Source organism: Ailuropoda melanoleuca, chromosome 7, assembly GCF_002007445.2.
Source record: "Ailuropoda melanoleuca isolate Jingjing chromosome 7, ASM200744v2, whole genome shotgun sequence".
Taxonomy (NCBI): Eukaryota; Metazoa; Chordata; class Mammalia; order Carnivora; family Ursidae; genus Ailuropoda; species Ailuropoda melanoleuca.
The window spans coordinates 14,243,914-14,256,233 of NC_048224.1; the positions used below are offsets into that span (position 1 = coordinate 14,243,914).

General features: G+C 41.4%; 1 protein-coding gene across 1 annotated transcript; it reads right to left on the bottom strand.

The window, feature by feature from the left end:
* Positions 1–2,817: 2,817 nt before the first annotated feature.
* Positions 2,818–6,963, bottom strand: LOC100473431 (cyclin-dependent kinase 4 inhibitor B). Its single transcript, XM_002916889.4, has 2 exons — positions 6,470–6,963; positions 2,818–3,966 (listed from the first exon to the last, which is right to left on the bottom strand). Exons 1-2 carry the CDS (start codon positions 6,623–6,625, stop codon positions 3,706–3,708), a joined length of 417 nt encoding a protein of 138 aa, XP_002916935.1. The 5' UTR covers positions 6,626–6,963; the 3' UTR covers positions 2,818–3,705.
* Positions 6,964–12,320: the final 5,357 nt, after the last annotated feature.

A 12,320-nucleotide genomic window follows, 5' to 3' on the forward strand; every position in this document is an offset into this window, starting at 1 on the left:
ATCAGAGTTGGATGTTCAGTTTTGATGTTCGTGTTGATTTATGTTAGTGTGCTTAATATGTAATCCATGCTAGTTACATATCATTTCATTAGCAGCTCTGGCTTCAAAGCAAATTTTTGGCAAAATTAATATTACATATTAATTATATAATTAAATATAAATGATAGATATAAATGACAGACCAAAGTTACCATTTCTAAAAGTAAAGTAATTCTTTTCCTTATGCATGGAATGATATTAAAATCTTCTTGGGGCGCCTGGGTGGCGCATGGAGCCCCACATCAGGCTCCTCTGCTGGAAGCCTGCTTCTTCCTCTCCCACCCCCCTGCTTGAGTTCCCTCTCTCGCTGGCTGTCTCTCTGTCAAATAAATAAATATAATCTTTTAAAAAAATAAAAAATAAATAAAACCACTTTTTCTTGCTATCATTTATGTTAGTTTGCAATGCCTACTTCAGCATTACTTTATAAATCTATTTGTTCTACTTGCTTATCTCACTTTAAGAAACTAATTCCATTTGGATTATTTGAGCAACTATCAGCTAACTCAGACTGTCATAATAAAGAATTTTAAGCCTATGGGGAAAAAAAAAGAAAAAAAGAAACTAATTCCTCTAGTGGCTTCGAGTGTTCTCAGAGAAATGCAAAAAGCAACAGGGAAAATGAGAGGTAAAACAAAGTGAGAAGGACCTTAACATTTTAAACTATTAATTTGCAAAGCATCCTTTCTGCTCCTAGCTCTTGCAAATTTGTCTGTAATTTTTCAAATAACTGGTGGAGGTGGTGCTTAATAAAGACTTTTTTCCCTCCCAGGGCTCCAGAATTTTAAAATATGTCTTTCCTCTCTATTCATCTATGTATCTTTACTTGACTCATAGTATGGCACAATTATTACTGATAAAATATAAGACCCCACTACAGTCATATATTCCACAAATTCATAAAGGGGTAAAGCTTTGGTGGTGGTAGGGAACTTTGGAGTAATCTAGTCTAATTCCCACCTTTTATAGATGAGGGAAATTGAGGCTAATTGAAGTCACAGGACTCAGGTCATGTAGTTGGAGAACCAGTACTGGGACCCAGGTCTTCCATTTTCCAATCAGGTCCTAACTTCTCTTTCCTTCCTTTCCTCTTTCTTCCCTGGCATTATACATAGCACAGGAGAAGATCATGGAAAGTACTGTGACACAACTGTTGCTCCTTCAACTAATTTTTAAAATTAAAATTGTATTTTCTTACATATGTTGTCATCTATCATCTCTATGTTCATATCTATTTGTAGCTTAGTTAATTGAACATTGTGAAATTTTACCAACCCCCAAATTATTCAAGTTTTCAAAGAATGACTCAATAGATTGTTAATAATGAAAACTTAGGATGTCAGAATTTGGTTATAAATAGCTGCTGACATATACATGAAAGCAGACCTTTTATTTTATTTTTGAAAATTTACTTCTTTCTCTTTTTCCTTCCTTCCTTCCTTCCTTCCTTCCTTCCTTCCTTCCTTCCTTCCTTCCTTCCTTCCTTCCTTCCTTCCTTTCCTTCTTTATCTCTGCACCCAGTGTGGGGTTTGAACTCACGATCCCAAGATCAAGAGTCACATGCTCTACCAACTGAGCCAGTCAGGTGCCCCAGACCTCTTGTATTTTAAGTGACATTGACTTTTGCATTTTCTACATAAGACAGTCCACAGAAGTGCTTCTTCAGATGACCTTTATTGCTTTCCCAGATCACTAATTCTGCTTGCTCTTCTTTTGATAGAATCTTGAACCATGTCTTGAACATTGGAAAAATTATACCCTATTATAAAAAATAATCAACTAATATTTCTCTATCTTGTTCTCATCTGGGAAATGATACCTATCTCTCAGGTTTAAGTATTAAATGAACAGATGTATTTTAATGTCTGCCTGGCGCAAGTTATGTGTCAATAATTGTTTACCTGTTTTTCCCAATAAGAGATGCTCTGATTCTCAGCTAACTTTCCCCAGGAATGTATTCATTTGGGTATAAAGAATTGATGGGAAATAAAGATTTTTTAAATTCAATTTATAGAAACCCCTTCTTTTGGTCTCTCAAATTATTTTTTTTCTGTTTCTCTCTCTCTCTGTCTCACACACACACACCCACTCCATAAATCTTTTTCTAGTATGTGTAGCAGTTTTTATAAATTGTTGTAGGCATCATTTATCAATAATTATTACAAAGAGTGAGAGAAGTGAACCTCTTTGAGTCTTTAACATTTCTCAGGAGTTAGTGGTAAATCCGTGATCATACATTTTTAAACCAAAATATCCACATCTTGGAGTCCAATCTATTGTTTTTTCTTTATTAAACCACCGAAGTGTCAGTTGTTCCAGTGCTGTAAGGAAGCAAGCAACACTGGACATTAAATCCCAAAGCGCTGCACCTTTAGTTTGTTCAGCAGATACGAAGACATTCTGGGAGCCACCATTGTATATTTTCAACAGTTTTATACTCAATTTTCTCTTTCAGTAACCCTTTGGGAAATACCCCAAGATAATTTATTGGGTAAGTGCATCGGTTTCCTAAAAGATATTTGGGATATTTCATAGTTTGACCCCCTGAGACACTCTAGTAAAGGGAAGGGTCAGAAAATTTAACGAAGAAATAAATAGGTTAAGGATGAATGGGCTAAGCTTTGGCACTGTACCAGAGCTTCATTTAAAGGCTGTAGTTCTTCCTCACCTCTTTATCAAGTTACTTTGTCATTTAAAGCCTCCCCAGTAAGAGTGTTACTGAAGAACGACTCAAAAGTACAAAATATCACAAAATCTTTTCATCTCACGGGGGGGGACCTTCTTTATCCTATTGTATATAGATGAAGCAAATTGTTACAGTTAATCGGACTCTTGCTCTCCCTACAATCCGCCACGTAGTCCTGCACTCTGACTTCTGCAACTCCCCAAGAATCTCCCCTGGACTGAATAACAAACAGCAAGCACCCGCCCCTCTCCGAGAGCTGTTCTGCGTCTTCTTGACCCTGGGATCTTAGAACTTGTGGGCAGATTCTCGCATCCTCCTTTCCCGTCACTGTCCGGTGGAGCTCGGCGCAAGTCCCCAGGGCTTCGCAGGTGACTTGCGTGGCAACACAGCGTGTAAAGCCTTGGGCAGCTCCTGATGCCCATGTCTGCTGTCGAACTCGTCTTCGGCATCGTCGTTGTCGTCTCCTCAGTCTTCAGTGTTTTCCTTCTAGTCCCCAGAGCCTCAAACCTAAAGTAGGGGCTTCCAGGAGGCTCCTTCAAGGTCAGTGGGGCAAACGTGTCATCTGCCTCCCCCTCAAATGCCAATCATCGCCGCCTCGCACTTTGCTGCCAGTGTTTTTCCTGTGAAGTTCGGCAGACACCTGGGGGTCCTTATGGATTTTACAGGCCGCTTTTTGCCAGAAAACCCTGAAAAGTAAAGGACACCTGGGAGCTTCACGTTCAGCTCCTAAATCTCTCTGGAAATCCATTTGCACCACCTCTGTGTTTGGCTGCGCCGCGAGTGTGAGGGCGGGATCCAGGGGAAAAGAAGAAAGAAAAAAATGTATTCACGGTCTGCTTCTCCTCCCCCACGGTGAGTCAAGGCTGGAAGGCTTTCAGGCTTTCCGCCGCTCCACATTTGTAGCCTCCCTTGTACTAAGTTGGGGGTGGGGATCAGGGGAGAAAAGAAATGTCCTTGTGGGCGGCTGGGGGTACCCTCCATCAGTCTCCTGCAGCTGCGCGCAGGTACCGGGCGACAGCGCGGTGGCCCCGCTCCTCAGCCAGGTCCACGGGCAGGCGGCCCCAGGCATCGCGCACGTCCAGACGCGCCCCGGCGCGGTGCAGCACCACGAGCGTGTCCAGGAAGCCCTCCCGGGCCGCGTCGTGCGCAGGTCGGGTGAGGGTGGTGGGGTCGGCGCAGTTGGGGTCTGCGCCGTGGAGCAGCAGCAGCTCGGCCACACGGGTGCTGCCCATCATCATGACCTGCCGGAGAGAGCAGAGTGGTCAGGGCGGCAGTGGTCAGGACAGCGAGATGCAGGCCTGGGCCTGGACAGGCAGAACGATTTCGAAGAAATACCTATTCACGAAGTAGCCACCTAAGGCAGGGGCGCTTACAAGTCTCGGGAGTCTGGTTAAGCTTCGTTTGCTGATGCAATCCCAACAGCCCCCTCCCCGCTCCCCCCGACCCGTTACAACTCTACTCAGCCCTAATTGAGTTTCATTTTATTCTCCAAACATGCGGAGACAAGAAAGAGCTGATAATAAAGCGCTAATAGTCGTTGTGCAAAAAAGAAAATTTTGATTTCCGTTGAAACGTAGGAATCTATTTTGTTAAACGGTTTATGGGCGGAGCTAAATTTAAAAGCTTTTAAAGTCTTAGATTATTTCCCTTGATGTCTCTCCCCGCCTCAGCCAGAATCTAAAACTATTTACTAGGCAGTCAGCTGATATTTTTAAGAGATTAAGCTTTAGAGGAGAAATAATGTTTTAAGTTGTTAAGTTTGCCTCGTAAATCCCCTGTGGGAGGCTTTTACATTTCACTGTCATATATGCCTGTGCTTATAAACTGAATATGAGTTTGAGCCAAATTTGGAGCAAGAGGGGAAAAAGTAAATAATGTCAGGTCTAGTCTTATGAGATGATGAAAACAAGTTATTTTTTTAACAGGTGATTTACCATTTTTAATATTTTAAGTTTACATTATAGGTAAGGGACAAAGTTCAAAGGGTAATATATTTAATGTAACAAACATGTAACATAAACACTATATTTACATTGTACAGGATTTTATAATGTAATAGGATTTTATAATGTTAGATAGTAAATAATTTGCTCTGTAAAAAAGAGCTCGGATGTTAGTCAAATCAGAGCAATGCATAATTTAGAAAAAAGATGTTTTGGAGCCATAAGCCTGTAGCATCCACTTGTGTATATGTACTTTATACAAGCATTTACTTTCCTATTTTAACAATAAAACAGTTTTTGATAACCAAATATCCAAAATGGAGTTATTTGTTCTTGTGAGTTTATGTATTTTAAAATGTACCATGTAATTGAAAGATTGTATTTTTTGTTTCATGAATATTAGAAACATCCATTTCCTCCCTTAAAAACCATGATATGTTATCATTTCCACTAGTGATGTATGTAAGATATTTCATATATAGAGGGAAAAAAAGTGGTTCTTAGTATCTCAAAAAATGATGAATTAAAACTATAATTAAAATCTCTTTTTAAAATTATTAATATCATTTGAAGTCTTTAAGAACTACTTTATAATATTTTTTGCTGCTTTAAACTATCCCTCATTTTTTTTTTTAAAGATTTTATCCACTTATTGGAGAGCGAGCATGTGCGCGTGGGCTCACATGCACAAGCGGGGGAGGACGGAGAGGCAGAAGGAGAGGGAGAAGCAGACTCCCTGCTGAGCAGGGAGCCAGAAGCAGAGCTGGACCTCAGGACCCTAAGATCATGACCCCAGGGGAAGGCAGATGCTTAACCCGACTGAACCACCCAGGCACCCCAAGCTATCCCTCATTTCTTATAACACTTTTCTAAGAATGTAAAAGGAATGCACATATATTTTCTTTAAAAATCTACACAATTAATAAGATTCCTTAATAACAGCTTGGTTCTAGAATGTGACATTGAGATGAATACTAACCATTATAGTCAACAATAAAGCACAATATATTACCTTGGATTTTAAAGGAATTAAAAAATATTAGTACTAATTAAAGGGATGCATAACCATATTGAATAAAGGATTTTAACAATGAAGAGGCAAATTACTTATGTAGACCGTCTGCCATTTAAAAAGGACCTAACAGTTGCTGCAAGCATGCTTTTGTAATCTAATCTCTCTGTATGAAAATTGAACAAAAATCTATAGAAGCATATTTTTTCTTATGTAACACTCAAGAGACGCTGCTAATGTAAAAGGAATTAAGTACTGTGGTGGAGGAATACTGGCTTATCTCTTTGTATTCAGTTTGCCTCTATGAGAAAAGAATACAAAGAATTTCATATAGCAGCCTAGAAGTGTACGGTAATTTTTTTCAGGCACTATGATTCTGCATGATTCCTCAAATCTAATCCAGATTGTGTAATTTGTCATTTAATTATCTCTATCAATGAAAGTTGATCGATATTTATTGAAAGACGAATCAAAAGTTTTCCTTCCAAATAACCTTTCCTTTTCACCCAGTTGAATCTATCCCTTGCCATCTGTGATCAAGAGACCGGAGAGAGGATATTGACATTTTTTCCACTACCAAAAAGAAAACCAAACTGAAGTAGTGGTTTTTTTCAATCCCTTTCTTTAGGGTCCTTGGTGGGGAGAACCTGCTTTACACCTGGGCTCCACACCTCAAGAAAGAGAAACACAGGTATGTTGGTGAAGATCTCGGTCCCAGCCGCGTCGCAAGGAGGCCGCTCCCCTTTGTTCATGCGCCCCCTGCCGGCGAGGCCCCAGGGCCCCAGCTACCTGGATCGGCCGCCTCCCGAAGCGGTTGACTCCGTTGGGATCCGCACCCGCTTCCAGGAGCTGCCGCACGGTCTCCACTTGCCCCTGCGCCGAGGCGTTGGCCAGGCCCGCGTCGTCGCCGCCACCACCGAGCATGCCCTTGTCCTCCTCGCGCATTTCGTAGCCCGCAGGCGCAGACTGGCCGGGGTAATCCACCGCTGGCCGTGAGCTTCGCCACACTCGCCCTGGCGCCCTCTCCCCTCCGTGGGAAAGTTCAGGTCAGCTTCAGCCCTCTTTCGTCGTCCTTCTGTTGCTTGGAGGCCCGTGCAATGGCTGAGCCACTCGTGGTTAAACTGGGCTTTTCCCGGCTCGCTCCTGGGAAAAAGCGCCTCGCGCGGCCGCAGCCGAGCGCAGGGCGCCTCCGGCCGCCAAGTGCGGGCGCGTCGCAGCGTTCTCACTGCCAAGCCTTGCTCCGGCTAGGTGGAGAGCCGGCAGGGAATGAATCCGTTTCCAGCTGGGCGGCCGGGCAGGGCATTCCCCACCCCCTTAGGCTCCGCCCCCCTGTCCGGCCGGCCAGCGCTGGCACTTCCCACTGTGCTGGCACTTCCCACTGTGCTGGAGGGGAGGCCTGGCCCGCAGATGACGTTACAGCCGACGAGGTAGGGGCGGGGGTGTGTGATTGGGGGGGAGCCAGCCCGGACGGTGCTGGGACGCATGCGCCAGACAGCGGGCGCGGAGCCTGCTGTCTTGCTTGCCCAGTGTCCTGCAAGGCCTTAGCTAAGGTTTTGGAAAAGTTGAATCAATGCACTCAGCTCCTAATCTCCTCCCTCCAGCAGGCGGAGCAGAGGATTTCTATTCCTTCAGCCCTGTGCCAGCTGGTTTCACTCTGGAGATGTTAGTCCTTCCTTGTGCAATTGAACGACTGGCTAAGAGAAAAGCATTTAAAATAATTTTGTCTCCCTTAAGATATCTGAAAGTGACAGCTTTGCACCTGTCATGCAGGTTAAATTCATCCCCAGGGAGTACTTGAACTTCGCTAGCTTCACATCTTGCATCAACCTTAGCAATTCTCTTTTGGGTGTGTCTTCTTAGTTGAATTAGTCAAAAATCAGTCACGGTGAAAAATCCTGAGAATCCTGTTTTGAATGTGCTTTTTATTCTTTTTATCTTTGAATAATGGATACAACACACACACACACACCTCCAAAAAACAAACCTGGTTTCAGAATGATAATGGCAACCTGGTACACGTGAGACATTTAAAAAATATTAATATATATTTTAAGAATCTGAGATTCCAGTTTCATGATATTTGAATAGTATTTTTGTTTGCACTCTTACCTATTTAAACCCACTTCGAAGTACTTGATTTTTATTTATCATGAGTAATAAAGGAAATTTATGCAGTAATAATGAAGCATAATAAAATAGGGGTGTGGTGCTGGGCCTGTCATTAAACAGGCTGAACCTGTCATTAAATCCTCTTCTGAAGTTTAAAGGCCAATTGCTTTTCTTCCCAATCTTCCTAGGTCAGTTAACATATGCATTGCATTAAAGATTTAAAAAATTACAGCTGATGTTCAGTTAAAATAGAGAACCACAAGTTATGTATCTGTTGCCTGAAAGCTTTGGTGAGGAACTACATTAGACTGAGCTTCTTCTAACATGGACCAGTTCTTATTTACAAGATTAACTTTGGTTCAGAGTGCAGTGAAAGAGTGCCTAAGGAAGGGCAATTGCTTGCTTACTCACAAAGGAGAGTTTGTTTCACATGTTTCTTCTAGCATACCTTAGCTTGGACTCCCCCTCCCCAATCCATTGAAGAATAAGGAAGAGCTCTTCAAAGACAGGGGAGCCCATGGAAGTGGTGCTTAGGGATGAAGATATACTGACTGAGACAGAGTTGAAATCCACCTGGAGAGGGAAGGGAAGGAGGCAGCATTAATAACCATTTTTCCCTCTCTCTTACCCCACCCTCATTTCTTAGTTTTCAGTTTCTTAATTTCTCTATTTTTCTCTCTAATTTGAAACTCCATTCTTATCTGAAAAAGAAAAGTCATTTTATTTGTTGATAGTGACTCCATTCCTTGGTCTGGCTAGAGGAATAGAAGTCTATTTCTGGTTGAAAAGCATAGATGAGCTGTTTTTGACCAGTCTTTGGGGCCCGTCCCCACTCACGGTGTATTGGGGATTACAGATGTGTAGGTAGAATGGTAGAAGGAAGAGGAAATATGGACAGTGGGAAGCCAGAGTTTTGAAATGGGTGGCATTGTTTCTTTGGTAGTCACTCTGAGGGGCTGAATCATCAGACTGATATTGGTGGATGTGGTAGTAAATGGACTCAGTCCAGAGTATTTCATCAGAACATCCTATCTACCCTGAAATTTAGTGCACAGCCAAATGTAACAAGGCAGGTTGCCTTTTAAAGGAGTGTTGTTGGGGGTCCTTCTTCTAATGGATCCAGTAATTAAATTAGTTCAACAAAATTTAGCTCAGTATGTCATATGTTCCAGGAGTCCACAATTGAAGAAGATATGGGCGCTAGCTTTTAAGAAAGTCTCCCTGATAGCACCCAAAATTAATAAATAGAGAGTTTCAATTTAATGCTGTAACTTTACTGAGGATGTATCTATGGGATATTTTGGGAGTAAGAAGAGGGGAACTTAAATCGAGATGGAGATGCAGGGGCTTTCTTAGAGGAGTTACCAGATTAAGGTCTCTAAAGAATGCATCAGAAATTTTTTCCTGTGTTCTAGATTTGAGCTTTGGATTTCTCTGAAACTTAACAAAAAGTCAGAAAAAGATAGCTTGAGCCAGTTTTTGAGCCACCTTCTTAAATGGTAAGCATGGCCAAAGTGTCTGAAAAATGAAAACTATTTGGAGTTGATAAGGGGATGGAAGAAAATTGTTTTTAGTTGAAGGGGACGTAGACAGAAATGGAAGAAAATTGTTTTTAGTTGAAGGGGACGTAGACAAAGAATGGAATGATAGGAAAAAAACAATTAGCCGAATGATTGAGACTCCTCCACGAGGCAGATATGTGAGCTTCACTAAGTAAGTTGAGTGGAAAAGAATTTTGAGCGGGGGAAATGTTGCCAGCGATACGTGCGATTACTAGCACCACGGACAGCGCCTTCCTAGTAAGCGTGTCTGGGTGGTCCTAACCCACTCCAGACTGAGAATTCCTGGGAAAGCTTCACACTTGATCTTCCAATCCTTTTTCTCCCCTGAAATTCAAAGAACCATATAGAAACTTGATGGACTTCTTTACAAAACATCTTTGCAATGGACCGCTCAATCTGATTTCCAAATATCACTGGATTATCTAATGTTCTCTATGTAAAGAACATGAAATATTCTCTATATTTAAAAGAAGAGAGGAGAAATACACTTAATGTCTACCCTGTTCCAAGTTATTTACAAGTATTATTTCGTTTAACTCTCATAACACTCCTATGCAAAATGTATCAGTTTCTCAATTTTACAGACAAGACAAAAGGATCAAAGAAATTAAGTAACTCGCATACTAGTTAAACATTGTTGGAGGTAGAGTCTAACCTGTGTGGTGTCAGAGCCTTTACCCCTAACACTACATAGTGTTTTTAGCAGCTGTCATGGTAGGCTTAACTGGAAAAAAAAAGTGCAATGAACTGGCTTATAATTATTTCCCAGCCTACATTGTGTTTTCCAGATGGTTCACCTCACAGCACACTCTTAATAGACTTCAAAGATGACATTTCCATGTAATACAATAGCACATTTGTCTTGAACAATAGGGTGAGATAATGAAACATTTTACCTCTCCCTGAAACCCAGCTGTCTCTAGGATGAAACACAACCTATTGTTAATGCTTTAAACACATTTAAGAGATGAAGTGGATGGGAACATAGAGGGCAGCTGAAACTTAGCATTGTCACAGCTATGCCATTTAATAGGGTTGATAATTTATAAGTGAGGAGAGAGAAAGTAAATGGTAAATTGGCAGGGGATTTTGGAGGTAAGTAGAAGGGAATGAGTAGAGGAATAGTTGGGTGGCTCAGTCCATTAAGTGTCTGCCTTCAGCTCAGCTCATGATTCCAGGGTCCAGGGTTGAGTCTCACATTGGGCTCCTTGCTCAGTGGGGAGTCTGCTTCTCCCTCTGCCTGCTGCTCCCTCTGTTTGTGCTCTCTCTCCCTCTCTCTCTCTGACAAATCAATCAATCAATCAATCTTTTTTTTGAAAAGAAGGGAATGAGTAGAATCAGTTTCAATATTATAAATAATGCAAATTTCCAGTGATAATGTTCATATCCTAGTTGGTGAAATTATATATGAACTCACTATGAAAGTGTGAATACAAATCAGTTGAGTGACCAAAAGAAATAGTGACATAACTTTGCATATGGTTGGGTCCAAGATTTCTAAGTGGGGAGAGAAGACAATTAGAAATCATTTTGGGGGGCACCTGGGTGGCTCAGTTGTTAAGTGTCTGCCTTGGGCTCAGGGCGTGATCCCGGCGTTCTGGGATCAAGCCCCACATCAAGCTCCTCAGCTGGGAGCCTGCTTCTTCCTCTCCCATTCCTCCTGCTTGTGTTCCCTCTCTTGCTGGCTGTCTCTCTGTCAAACAATAAAATCTTAAAAAAAAAAAAAGAAATCATTTTGGGGGCTTTTTCAAACTATATATGACCCACCTCCCATCAGGAGGCTTGATTCTCTCCATTTTGTCAATTGAGATTTATGCTTCAGGATTCATAGTATATCTTTTTCTATATTCCCATATTTATTTCTTTTTTTCCTTAAGAAAAAGAGAGCTATTTATTTATTTGAGAGTGCACAAGCAGGGGGGAGGGACAGTGGGAAAGGGAGAGGCAGTTCCTCGGGGAGGGCTCGATCCCAGAACCCCAAGATCACGACCTGAGCCGAAGGCAGATGCTCATCCAACTGAGCCACCCAGGCACCCCTCCCATATTTATTTAAATTTAATTGAATGGAGAACATTTTAGCATCTGTATTAGTTTTCTAAGGTTGCCATAAAACAATTCCACAGACTATTTGGCTTAAATAACAGAAATTTATTTTCTCACAGTTTGGTTTCTGCTGAGGTCTCTCTCCTTGGTTTGCAGGTGGTCACATTCCTGCTGCTTCTTCACACAGTTATCCTGTGTGCATGTAAGCCCCTGGTAATCTCTTGTGTGTCCAAATTCCCTCTTATAAGGACACCAGTCAGATTGCATTAGGACTCACTCCAACAGCCTCATTTTAACTTAATCACTTCTCTACATGCCCTATCTTCAAATATAGTCACATTCTGGGATACTGAAGGTTAAAGATTTAACATTCGAATTTCGGGGAGACACAATTCAGTCTATAATGGAGTCTTTCCCAATTTTTACACATAACATTTTTGTTGATAATTTATTTATTTGGATAAGGATGAAAATAATATCAACACATTGACATTGGTTGATATTGATTCCAGTCTCTTGTGTCTCTTTTATATTTTATTTATTTATTTTTTAAAGGTTTTATTTTTAAGTAATCTCTACACCCAAAGTAGGGCTCAAACTCACAACCGCGAGATCCAGACTCACATGCTCTACTGACGACTGAGCCAGCCAAGCACCCCAATTTGTGTCTCTTTTAATGTATAGATTCCCGTCTTTCTTTCTTTCTTTTTTTCTTTTCTTTTCAATTTATTTGTTGCAGGAATGGGATTGTTAGTTCTGGAACCTTCTGAAGTCTGAACTTTGCAGAGTGCTTCCTCATGATGGCATTTAACATTTTTCTCTGTCACCTGTATTTCTTGTAATTTATTATTTAGATCTAGAGTCTGGATGTGATTCACGTTTGATATTTTGGCAAAAATACTTTATAAGTTGTATAAACTTCTACC